Source organism: Lontra canadensis, unplaced genomic scaffold (genome assembly GCF_010015895.1).
Source record: "Lontra canadensis isolate GAN:19392208 unplaced genomic scaffold, GSC_riverotter_1.0 scaffold58, whole genome shotgun sequence".
Taxonomy (NCBI): Eukaryota; Metazoa; Chordata; class Mammalia; order Carnivora; family Mustelidae; genus Lontra; species Lontra canadensis.
The window spans coordinates 1,139,967-1,153,436 of record NW_022631052.1 but is presented as its reverse complement, the minus strand read 5'-3'; the positions used below and the strand labels follow the sequence as shown (position 1 = coordinate 1,153,436).

The 13,470-nt window shown below is 42.5% G+C and overlaps 1 protein-coding gene across 1 annotated transcript in view; it reads right to left on the bottom strand.

Moving 5' to 3' along the window:
* The window catches only part of CIT (citron rho-interacting serine/threonine kinase), a 162,176-nt gene that overhangs the window by 32,041 nt on the left and 116,665 nt on the right, over nucleotides 1-13,470 (bottom strand). The window contains 4 exon segments of the mRNA XM_032876169.1: nucleotides 4,274-4,378; nucleotides 6,754-6,889; nucleotides 9,350-9,543; nucleotides 10,255-10,452. Of these exon segments, the coding sequence (XP_032732060.1) occupies nucleotides 4,274-4,378; nucleotides 6,754-6,889; nucleotides 9,350-9,543; nucleotides 10,255-10,452 (633 nt within the window).

The window sequence follows — 13,470 nt, the reverse complement described above, 5'->3', positions numbered from 1 at the left end:
AAAACACTGTGCACTCAGGCTGAGGTCCAACCAGGTGCACTGGTGGGGAATGTTGGGGAAGGGATTCTCTCTGCCTTAGACAGGTTTTCTAATTTGACCAGAATTAGCAAATGGATTTTCATCTTTGTCATTACTTCCAATGGACTGATAGTGGCTGTCAAGTGCCATGTCAAAAAAGGTTCTGAAGCCATTTTGGGTCCAAGAGGAAAGATTTAGAAGAAATGTCCATTAGCAAAATCTGCCAGGGGCAGGGATGAAGAGGACAATGGAACAAGGGCTGGGAATTTGGGTTGCATGACATAAAAAAACTCTTCCCAATTCTGAGGCCGTGATTCTGGCCCCCTTTATAGGTCTCTGTACCTCATGAAGAGGACACTTGGGTTAACTAAAGAAAGAAGACAAATGAGCAAATACAAAAAAGGGAAGAGAGACAAACAAGAAACAGACTCTTTATCTATGGAGAACAAACTGATGGCTACCAGAGGGGAGGTGAGTGGGAGGATGGGAGAAATAGGGGATGGGGATTAAAGAGGACACTTATCACATAACACACACACACACACACACACACACACACACACACACACACTACAATATCTCTTGATTTCAAGATGTGTTATAATCAGATGGTCTGGTAACAGAACAAGGATAGACATGTAGATGACTCTGTAAAAAGAAAATTTAACGAGGGGGGCACCTGGGTGGCTCAGTTGGTTAACCCATTGCCCTCGACTCAGGTCATGATCCCTGAGTCCTAGGATCGAGTCCCATATCGGGCTTCCCCTGCTCTGCAGGAAGTCTGCTTCTCCTCTCCCTCTGCCTCTCCCCCTGCTTGTGCTCTCTTTCTCTATGTCAAATAAATAAATAAAATCTTTTAAAAAGAAAGAAAGAAAGAAAGAAAGAAAGAAAGAAAGAAAGAAAGAAAGAAAGGAAGGAAGAAAATTTAACAAGGAAAAGAGTCTTTAACAAATGGTACTGGAGTAACAGGATAGTTCTATGGAAAACAGTGAACCTGTCCTCTCATACCATACATAAAAATTAACTCAGAATACATCCTAGATCTCCATATGAAAGCTAAAACTATAAAACTTCTAGGAGTACAGAGAGAAGAAAATATCTTCAACTTTAGGGTAAGCATAGATTTCTTAACTAGGACACAGAAAACAAGCCATTTTTAAAAAACTGATAAATCTGACTTCATAAAAATTAAGAACATTTGCACTTTGGAAAAATACTGTTTTAAAAGACAACACAAGCTACGGACTGGGTGAAAGATTTACCATCCATATATCCGGCAAAGAGTTAGTATCAAAAAATCTTTGGGGCACCTGGGTGGCTCAGTGTGTTAAAGCCTCTGCCTTGGGCTCAGGTCATGATCCCAGGGTCCTGGGATCGAGCCCCACATCGGGTTCTCTGCTCCACGGGGAGCCTACTTCCCCTCCTTCTCTCTCTGCCTGCCTCTCTGCCTATTTGTGATCTCTGTCAAATAAATAAATAAAAATCTTTATAAAAAATAAATAAGGGGCACCCGGGTGGCTCAGTAGGTTAGAGTCTCTGCCTTCGGCTCAGGTCATGATCCCAGGGTCCTGGGATTGAGACCCGCAATCGGGCTCTCTGCTCGGCAGGGAGCCTGCTTCCTCTTCTCTCTCCGCCTGCCTCTCTGCTTACTTGTGATCTCTGTCTGTCAAATAAATAAATAAAATCTTTAAATAAATAAATAAATAAAAATCCTAACAACTTTACTCAGAAGTAATTACCCAAAAGATTTGAACTTACACTTCCCAAAAGAAAATATATGAATGACAAAGACATGAAAAGATACTTATCATCTTTCATTATTAAAAAAATGCAAATTAAAACCACAATGTGATATTGTAATTGACACACTAGAAAGACTAAACAATGCCAAGCATTACAGTTTGGAACTGCTGTTGGGCGTGCAAACTGGAACAACCACTTCATTATCAACCTATACGTGGGATCCAGCAATGCTCCTTCTAGAGGAATGAAAACATATCTACACAAAGATTTGCCCACAAGTTTTCACAGCAGATTTATGTATAATAACTAAACATTGGAAACTATTCAAAGGATCATCAACAGGGGAGCGGATAAATTATGGTATACCCATACAATGAATACTGTTTAGTAATAAAAAGCAATGAACTGCTAGTGCATTCACCAACACAGATAAATCCCAAAAAACATGCTCAACTAAACCAAAGAATCGAAGAGCGCCTGGGTGGCTCAGTGAGTTAAGCGTCTGACTCTTGGTTTCAGCTCAGGTCATAAGCTCAGGGTCACAAAATGGAGTCCCAAGTTGGGCTCCATCCTCAATGGGGAGTCTGCTTGAGATTCTCTCTCTCCGTATCCCCCTGCCCCTACCCCACTCACACACACTCTCTCTCTAAAATAATCTTTAAAAATTAAAAAAAAAAAAAAAAGAATTCAGATACAAGGAGTATATATAGTATGACTCCACTTCTAGGAAATTCTAGAAAAGAAAAGCTATCAGTAGTGACAAAAATCAAGCAGATCCGTGGGTTCCTGGGGCCAGGGTGAGAAGGTATTGACTAGAAGAGGCATAGGGAACTTTTTTGGATGAAGAAAATGTTTTATATTTTCACTGTGATGATGATTAATCAGGTGTCCCCCCTTTTAAAAAAAAGTATCAAAAAAAAAAAAAAAGAACACTCAGGTTAAGCCCTTGGTCACATGGTTATAAAAAAGTGCGCAGCAGGCCCAGGGGTCCTAGCCACATCCTGAACGATAAATATCATTCTTTGTTTCATAATGGTTTCAACTGTCAGTGAAATCTGCCTCAAACTCAGTGTCAGCCAGATGTCTGTGCTCAAAACTCTATCTGTGAGGCACAGACTGGGAAGCTGGAAATGTTCTCGTGTCGTTTGGAAGTGAGAAGGAGGGGACTGAATCAGGATCCCAGCCTGCTATTCCAAGACTTGTCACTGAGTCACCATGTAACCTTGGACCAAAGCATCGAGCTGTCAGAACCAACTCTCTTCCTTTGGAAGGAAAATAGGACCAGGCAACATCACTGATGATTTCTGTTCTGTTTCCAACATGTGCCTAAGTGGGGGCATTTGTCTACTCATTCCAGATAAAAGACCATCATTCCTTACTTGACCACCAGGTAGATCTTTAAATTTTTATGACAGCGTTCTTAACCCTGCCTTTGGTGAACTTCCCTGTGTGTATATGATTAATTTTGTTGTAAAATCTTTGTTGGGATACAATATACATAAAATTTACCATTTTAACCATTTTTAAGTGGATGGTTCCCCAGCACCAAGGACATGTTCGGTGTTAGGCAACTGTCACAGTCATCCATCTCCAGAACTCTCCCAAACTCCCACCCATTTTTTTTACAGTCTCATTCTGTAAAATATTTCATACGCACCTACGAAATTTTCACCACACTTTTCAAAGTTAATAGCTTAGCAATATTATTTCTATCAGCAGGGTCCTTTGGGAGGCATCATAAAATAAAACCTCAACTAACCAGAAAAGGTGGTTAATTGAACTATCAGGTTCACTATGGGCTAAACAGAATACTCTTGGAGTCCTGTTTCTCATTAAATGTCTTTAGAAAGTATATTTGTCCTGGTTGGTCAGTTCTAATGAACAAAGCAGAATCATTAGTGATTCAACATATAAGGGAGGGCTTTGGTTGGGAGTGGGAAGTAGTCATCAACTTAAAGAGAGACTTTCAGATTTCTGCTAAAAGGTCCAGGAAATAATATAAGGGATGGGTTCAGGAGCTTTCCATTCTATGTCTCAAAGGCAGGGCCTAACTTTTTTTTAACTGAATTAAATGGATGATGAAAAGTCCTCATGACATTTAGTACGTAGCATAAATCTGGCCAAGTCCCTGCCCTGTGCGTGAAGCCAATGTGCACAGATGTTTATCAGCCCGAAAACCGAATATACCTTAGATATTAACTCTAAAAGCACAATTTCATTCAGTTTTCAGTCACCCGTCTGTCTATTTAACAAACTTCCATTTGGCGCATACTCATTGGTGCTCAACATTCTTTTAAGCACCACGTGAGCAGATGCAAGTGACAAAGATCTTTTGGCCTTCGTGACACGTTCTTTGAACATGGTAAATGCCTTCAAAAAAGTATTAAGTGACCACTTTACTCTTTCTTGAAAACTCAAACTTCAAAACAATGATGTCTGACCTGGATCTGACCACTTAACACAACAAATTTTCACCTTCAGAATTCCACCTGGCCCGGTGTCACAGACTCACCTCTTCCAGAAGCCTCTGTTTGAGCTCCCGTTCAGTCTCCAGTTTCTGCTGTAAACTGCGGGCGTTCATTTCAAGCATGGCATGTTTCTTCTCCAGGTCATTGAGCTGGGCATTTGGAAAAATTGGCCATAATATCATATTTAGGAATGCTAGATGCTGATGACTTTTGCAAATACCCACAAATTTTCAAATATAAAGAATCAGGTTCTGAAGATCAGAGTATAAATATTGTTTTCTAGGAGCTCCTGAGTGGCTCAGTTGGTTGAGCACCTGCCTTCGGCTCACATCATGATCTCAGGGTCTTGGGATTGGGCCCCACGTTCAACAAGGAGTCTGCTTCTCCCTCTCCCTCTGCCTCTGCCCCTCTCCCCACTCATGCTGATTCTCACATGCCCATGCTCTCTCTCTCTCTCATAGATAAAATCTTTCAAAAAATAAATGAATGAATAAATAAATTATTGTTTTCTAAAAGTAAAACACAAAGGTCCATGTCACAGCTAAGCCTTATATGGGGATAGGGTTATTTCTAAGGCATGGGTCACATGCCTTAGACAAGTTCTAAGACAAGGATGATCACTTTGACTGAAATTAATTAAGTAATCAAATGCTGAATGCTTACTATTTGCACAGCATTATATCAGGGCTCTTGGGGATGAAAAAATGGACGAACTCTCTTAAGAATCTTATATAAAGTCCAAAGGCAGAGAGCAGCCCATAACTAGACATGTACACAAATAAGGATTGCTTTGTCACATAATATTTTTGATAAAAGGGGTATGGAGAAGAGAAAGTCTTCCTGAATTACCAGTTGTCTAGAAAAGATTACATCAATGTCTGGAGTCCAGTTTGTTTTTTATTTAAATTGAGTTCTGCACCCAGCGTGGAGCCCAACTTGGGGCCTGAACTTACAACTCTGAGATCAAGACCTGAGCTGAGATCAAGAGCGAGACACTTAACCAAATGAGCTACCCAGGCGCTCCAATGTCTGGAATCTTAAAGGATGGGCAGAACTTTGCTATGGATACTCTAAGAACAATCAAATAGAAAAAAATATTCAAGTTCAATCACAAAAGGGTTCCTTTACCTCTAAATAATATACTAATTTCCTCATGGGTTAAAAAAAAAAAAAAAAAAAAAAGCCAGTATCAAGGAACTCCAGAGTGCTCCTGAGTGGCAAGCTCTAGCCTTGAATCCAATAATTTTATTTCTGTGAAATTTTATTTTTGTAAGAAAATAATCATGGGTATCCATAAAGATTTATAACACCACAGCAGAAAATTGAAAGAAGCTCAAAGTTCCAACACAAGTAGAATGATTAAATGATTAAATAGATATTTCTGTGTTGTTGAGGTTTTTTTTAGAACTACACATTCAAAACACTGATCAATCAGTAACTGAGGAAAAGCCCCTAGTTCTACGGTGTTTTTTTTTAAAAGCTATAAAGTTGTTTACATAATAAGAATCTAAATTTATTCTGATAGATCAGTGGTGGATTGCCAGTCATCTTTTCCTTTATTTCTCCCTGGTTTCTAGATCTGCCACAGTGACCCCAAATAGTTACTTTTATAATCATGAAATAACAAAGAGTTACACAAAATACGAAATTCAGATTCTTGCTTTATTTTATGCATATGTTTACGAAAAAGCATGTGTGTGTGTGAGCCTGGGTCTATACATGAAATTTCTTTGATCTGCATTCTTGTTATCTGGAACACTGGAGCATCTATTTGAAATCTCTTTCAAGACTTAGATAAACCTCCAAAACACAGAACGTGCCTATTTCCAACATAGAATACTGAGGACTCACATGGCCATCAGACTCTCTTGTGGCCCTGGCCTCGGAACAGAGAGAGGTCAGGCTGTCCACTGTGGCAGCAACGGAAGGAGCATTAGTCCTTGCCGCTGAGCACTTCCCAAGAATGCTCGACATTAAAGCCTGCATCCAACCCAGAGATTAAATCTCAAATCAGGTGCCAGAAAACAAGAAAGCAGTGTGGCCAGATCAGAATCCAGACCTCAGAGGCCCGGATAGTCACCGACAGACTGTGACACACCAGTCCCCACCACACCTCCCAAGCTCTCGCCAACCCAGGAGGTCCCATGTGGAGACTGACCCTGTGACTTGACAGGACAGAGTAAATGTGCATTCATGAAATATGCAGACCGTGGATTGCACCTGCGCATGGGTCAACTATGCCCTCTAAAAGAGGGAGATGGGGGCGCCTGGGTGGCTCAGTGGGTTAAAGCCTCTGCTTTCAGCTTGGGTCATGATCCCAGGGTCCTGGGTTCGAGCCCTGCGTCGGGGGGTCTCTGCTCAGCAGGGAGCCTGCTTCCTCCTCTCTCTCCCTGCCTGCCTCTCTGCCTTACTTGTGATCTCTGTCTGTCAAATAAATAAATAAAATCTTTAAAAAATAAAAAATAAATAAATACAAGAAGAAGATGAAGATGTCCTCCTAAAAGCAGAAGGGATGGGCGCTGACCTTGTCGGAGAGGCTCTCAGCCTTCAGCTTCTGCTCCTTGAGGGCCTGCTGCAGAGCAAGGATCTCAGCCTTGTGCTCCTTCACTGCCAGCTCCACCACCTGGCGGGACTCAGTGATCCGCTGGTCGGCCCGCGCCCTGCCGGGAGAGCACAGGCCCATTTCAGAAGCCCCCCAGTCACCAGTCCAGAAGGAGGAAGCGAGCCCATCTCTGATCTCGATAAGCAACCAAACAGGCTACCGGCTGGAGAGAGGCCCAACCCAGATTCCCAGTTCCAAATTATGTCTTGCTTTCTGACTGCTTATAGAGCGAAGATTTGACCCACTTTAGACCTTGGGTAAAAATATTCTTAATAGTTAAAGTTCCTATGAGTACTCACTTGGAAAGGCTGAAGGGGAAAAGGCAATTTTCCAAAAACAACTGGACTGAATGGGATGTAGCTAGACTGTCAGAGCCTCCCCTGGGAGCAGAAATGGAATGAGGTTCCCTGAGGGACCACAGGAAAACTCAATCAAGGAAACATTTCTTCTCCTTAAAAGTCTAAGCAATAAGTTATATGTTTGGGGTGCTCATTAGGAAACTGAAACTCGAATCTGATGAATCTATCTATAAATAAGGTTAGAAAATAGAAAAAACAAGAACTAAGTAGAAAAATTGTTGCCATTCCCCATTTAAGTGTTGGGCTTTGGTCCTTCCATACCTGGGCTTATACAGTCTCCTGTACTGGCCCGCGCTCTCCTCCCCTACTTCCCCTACCTCCTCTACCCTGCAAACCCAAAACTTACTCAGCCTTCAAGGATGAACTCGAAAGACCACATTCTTCCTAAAACCTTGCTCAATATCTCCTCTTGCAAGGAAGCTCTCCTTGCTCTAGATCCAAAGCATAAACGTACTCCTCTCCTGGCACACCCCACTCTCTATTTGAGGTGGTAAATACCCGAATGCATAATTCATCTTCCCCATGAGACTTGCCTCTTGAGTAGAAGAATTAAGAATTATATTTTACTCATCTCGGTATCCCACGTAACACCAAAATAGAGGGGCGGGGAGGGTGGGGGGAGAGAAGAAAAGCCAAGATCTTTCACAACTGTCCCTGAAAGTATACATGAAATGTCTTCCTAAGCACAGCCCATAATTATACCTTCCATGTGGAGTTGCATGTTTCTTGATGCTGAAGTCAGCTTCCGACCCTCAAATTGGTCTCTGAGGGATTCTAGAAACAGCTCGGAGAGGAGCTGCACTTGAGGGCAGAAGGGAGGGGGTCTGTGTGAAAGCGACTGGAATATACCATGAAGGCTCAGGGGAAAGAGGAACAGGAGGTCTTAAACCGGCAGCCCGTCACCTGAGCAAATACTGCGTGGAAGGATATCCAGAATATGAGTAGGTCTACCAGTGTCTCTCGAAATGGAAGGAGTCTCATCTTTTGCCTCCAATCTTTTCTAGTGTAAGTGACTTAGCACACATTAAACATCCAACACATTTGGCTGAGTCTACCGTACTGTGGTCAAGTCGATGTGGGAAATGCCAAAATGAGTCCGATGGTATCCAACTAAATGTTTTGTGAGAGGCGTTTCTAGGCACAGTTTATCTCAGTTAAGGAGTTCAGAGTATCCCAGGAAGGTCAGTCTCAGGGGAAGGTGATATGAGTGAGGCTAAGAAGGAAGGATACAATTCATTTGTGCACACATGAAGTCATGAGCTAACTCTTGCGTGCACACTGGAAATGAGACCTATTCTTCAAGAGCATTTATTTCTATCTGCTGGTAAACTGTCATAATAGACCCATTTTGTTAGAACCAAACACTTTGCAGCTGTACAGCTGTCATAACCAATCTTCCCATCAGCCATGTCTGCGGTGTGAAAGGCACCCCCCAGGGGTAGGAAGTATGTGACCTGCACTATCATGGTCCCAGTAGGAAGAGGATTCTGACTTTGGAAATGGAAGTGGGAAAGCAGAGGAAAGATCCTGCTTGAACTTATTATTTCCTACCACGAAAGAAAAAAGCTCAACTATTCTTGTAGAGAAGTTGTTCTCAACCAAGGTTGATGCTGTCCCCCTGGGACATCAGACAATGTTTGGAGACATTTTTGGTGTCACAATGTGAGGAAGGGGTTGTTACTGGCATCTAGTGGGTAAAAGCAGGGATGAGGCTCACATTTTACGAGGCTCACACACAGCCCCCACAACAAGGGATTATCTAGCCCAAAGAGTCAATAGTGATGAGGTTGAGAAACCCTGGTGTACACAGGACCAGGGTTAGAATGGAGATGGTCTTGCTACATGGTCACAATGATAACAAACACAAGGTAAGAGTTTCTGCCAAGGAAGCACTAAGTTATTTGCCCTGCTGACTCCCAGGTCTCCACATGGGGTAAAAGGACACCAGCTTTCAACACAGAATCCAAGGGACAGTGGCCATATTTCCAACTAGGATGACCAACCCACCGTGGTTTGCCCAAGAGTCTCCCAGCTTTAGCACTGAAACTCTTGTATGCTAGAAACTTCTCTCAGTCCTGGGCAAGCTGGGACTGTTGGTCACCCTGTTCCTAATGCTCAGGTGATCCCACAAATGGCTTTCTACAAATAGGTAGTCCCACCTGCTCTGCTTTTCGGTGTCCAGCATCCTCTGTAACTCTCGAACCCGACACTCAAACTGGGACTTCTCGTCGCCAAGGACGCTCCTCCACGCCTCCCACTGCCGCTCTTTTTCCAGCAGCTCGTCGTTCAGGGCCTCCAGGTCCATGACCTGTTCTTCCAGCATCGTGCAAGTGGTCTTCAGAGCCTCCATCGTCTGCAAATCAGTACCACTGAGTTGCGCCTTGTATCAAATGAGGATTTCCTGGATGTTACTTTTGTTGGATCAGTGTCAGAAAAGCACAAGTTTCTAACTACAGTCTGAAACACAGTGTATCTCTTTCTTCTATAGACCCAGGGGACCAGACAGGATTGGATAAAGGGCCATTTCTGCCACCACCTTGAAGACAGAACCCAAAGCAAGCCAAGGGGGAAGAGACTACGCTTAAAAATCAAGGGACTAGGGCGCCTGGGTGGCTCAGTGGGTTAAGCCCCTGCCTTCGGCTCAGGTTATGATCTCAGGGTCCTGGGATCGAGCCCCGCATCGGGCTCTCTGCTCAGCAGGGAGCCTGCGTCCTCCTCTCTCTCTCTCTGCCTGCCTCTCTGCCTACTCGTGATCTCTCTCACTCTCTCTGTCAAATAAATAAATAAAATCTTAAAAAAAAAAAAAAATCAAGGGACTCGCACTAGCCTCCCAGAACATTCTATTTTATCTTTACTTTTTTAAAAATCCAAATGAAGAGGACAACACACTTCTAAAAGCTACTTTTTCCAAACCCCCAAGCCCTCAAAACAGACATGGTGATGAAAAAGAGCCCATTTAATAGACAAGGCTCAGTCTCGGATCCCTTAGGAGAGGTATACCAGGTGCCCACTCTAACGGGATCCAAGTGTGCCAGGGATCCCTGACACTGCTTACTGCCCTTACTTGCTTCTGGCTGGTGAGCTGCATCTCCCTCTCCGTGATCTCACGGCGAAGATGGTCCACTTCGCTTCGTAGCTGTGCTATCTCATCGTTGGCGCCGGAAGCCTCGTCGAGTTGTTTGGACAAGTAGAAATTTTGGTTGTTGAGCTCAGCATTGTCCTCGGTGAGCTGGTTTAGCTGTTCCTCCAGGTCTGTGATTACCTAAAGAGGCAAGGAACCCAGTTCTGCATCGAGCAAGTCCATTTGAAATGAGAACTGCTACTAGAGCCATTGATTTTAGAACCTACGTGACACTAGCAATGCACGTGCCACTTCCGTTTGCTCAGCCAACCCCGGCTGCCAAAGCCGAGCTCCCATGCCCGCCCACTCAGCACTACCACACATATGCTGTGGCGGAAAAAGAAAAGTCTCTGATTCTTTCTCCCTCAGGAACCATCTGGAAGACATGGCAAAAGCAGATCTGTCAAAAGTGACTGTCGTATGGAAGCGGCAACTTGAAATGGGATCAAGTTAATGGACGATAATATAATGTGGAAAATGCAAGCCAAGGACAGGCATCTCAGAGAGTAGCATCACGATCAGCTAATTAAACAGACGGCACCATCCACAGGACATTAGAACCGGAGATAGTCTTAGAAAGCAAGATGAAGTTCTTATCGAGGAGGACTGACTAAGAAGGACACAGAGTTATTTTAATACCTCGGCAATAAATTTAATTTCATGCAACAAAAGGGAAAAATTTAAAGGAAGCTCAGAATAATCCTGAAAACATTGAGCCATGGCATCACTTTAATGGTTTTTATTATACAGTTAGCTATCAAAAAATGGGAAGGCATGTATATGAAATTGTCATTTTATTGAGAGATTTAATCTGGCTTTGCTAAATTATTTCCCTGCTCAATGGCAGAATGACTTTGATTTCAGTGCATTTAGCTTCCCTATTCTCTTTTCCAAGGTTCAGTATCAGGCTTGCAGAGAGCTATTGTATGTAAGACTTTCGAAGTTTAAGGGCAATTTTCTAATAATAGTTGGAATGAGGCACACAGGCAGTAAATTAAATTTTATGTAACAAAAAGAAGTAAATTAAAAGGAAATGCCTTGAAGCCTACAGTTTATTAATTGTTTCCAATTTCCAAACCTAGAGTAGACTTGGTTTAGGAAGTGTTGCCACTCTTTCCATGACTAATTCCCTATTTTAACCCCCTTTGATTATCAATTTTTTAAAAATCTTCCCAGGCACATAGAATTAAAGAGCATCAATTAAGGACATTTGTGCAATGTGGTTCAGAAAACAGAGCTTTTCATTTTGTTAACTGAGCTGATAAGCTTTTAATGTAGTTAAGTGGTCTAGTAATTTGTATTTTAATGTCAAAAGCCCTGTTAACTCCTAATGCACCGTTGGTTACAAGATGGGGAATGAAGGTTATCTGGTTGGGTCCTTAGCTAGGACTCCTTCTTTATCATGGAAAATGGGGGTGAAAAACTCTAAGTTTGTCATTCCTAGTGGGCAGTTATGGTTCAAAGGGATCCTTGGATCACCCTTTTGGGTGACATGGTTAAATCTCCTAAAAGCAGAAATAAGGAATAAACGATGCCCAATAGTTCAACTGGTCTCCATCTTATATGTAATAAAGCCATTCCTTAAGATAGTTTTCATCCTGGACTGTAAATGCCTCCATTTAACTATTATGCTTCCTTCTAATGTCCCTCCCCGTCCCCGACCAAAAAAAACAGAGGCAAGCTGGCCTTGGAGCTTGGAGTCTGAAGCCCTAAATCCTGAACTTTGCAGGGCTGGGGTCTTCATTTATGATATGGAGGTAAATACTGTATTTACTACCTCCTGTTTCTTTTTTTTTTTTTTTAATGTTTTGAATGTTCTTTCACACTGCTCTACCTTAATGTAGCCTGTGGAATACAAGGATACAAGGGATAAAAAATTAATGACCAAGACAATGCCTCAATTTAAAGATTATCATGGTGCCTCTTGCAGAGCAAAGAGACTACAGAAAATCTGCTCACATAATATACACGTGGCCAAAATAATTTACTCGCCACTCGAAGATATACCTGAGCCTTTGGGTTCTCACTCCTGTTTCTCTGATTTATGGGGGGAAAATTGCAATTTATTATTAGCCCATTTCTGCTAACTCTTCTCCCTTCAAAAAAGATTATAAAGTGCTAAGGAAGAAATGCTTGAAAAGCTCAATGATGTGCCAAGATTATGATTGTCACTTCATCTGCGATGGGCCCACTGGAGTGAGAGTCATCCTTCTAGTCTCCTATTGTCATCCAGTTTTCAAGGGGTCTCACATCTCTGATTTCTACTTACAGTCTGTGGCTGTTGGTTCTATATTCTACCCTCTCTATTTTGCCTGTTTGTCAAGAGGAGGCTTACGTGTTTGTGTGAAGCACCCAAACACTCATTAAAGCATTTTAACTCATCCAGACTTCTTATATATTCCTTCTGCCCAAGCCATAATATGTTTAGCTTGTGATTTTATTTTGAGGTGCTGGCGTTGGGGTATTAAGTATTAGCATTAGACACCCCCCCACACATCCACACACACACATTATTGGGTTTACAGATATTGAACTGACTTCGGACACGGGCAGAAAATTAATGGTCTCCACGATTCAAAAAAATGTTTTAAAGTATTGTGATAGGAAATCTGTGATGCTGAACCAAGGAATGTGCAAAGAGAATTCTTAGGTCTCCCATGTGTCCGTGGGTGTATCCTCTCTACCTCAAGGGCAAATGGTATGTTCATTCTGAGTTTGTTAACCTTCCAACCCCAAGGATACAGGGTAAAGAAGAGAAACTGGAAGGCTGACTCCATCTTAGCAGTGAGAAGAGGAGGGAGACAGCTTCCTAATGCAGGGCCAACAGAGCGCTCTTCTATGCTGTTTTTGCAGATAAGAGATCGTGATGCAGTTCTAAGAGGAAATAAGGATATAAAAAATGATCTACTGTCAGTGTCCAAAAAAGAGAGGGGGGGGGAGATCTGTTTGGGGTTATATGTTGCTTTTCAAGGAAACCTGACAGTTCTGAGCAAGAACTCTTTACCTCTCACACCTGACGGGAAAACCAGTAGAGAGAAGGTTACCAGGTAAATGTTCAAGAGCACTCTGGGGGGTGAAGAAACCAGCCAGATGTGGAGCATCAGGCTACAAAGACACAGGGCTGAAGTCCTACCGGAATGTCTGATTCCTTCTTGAAGA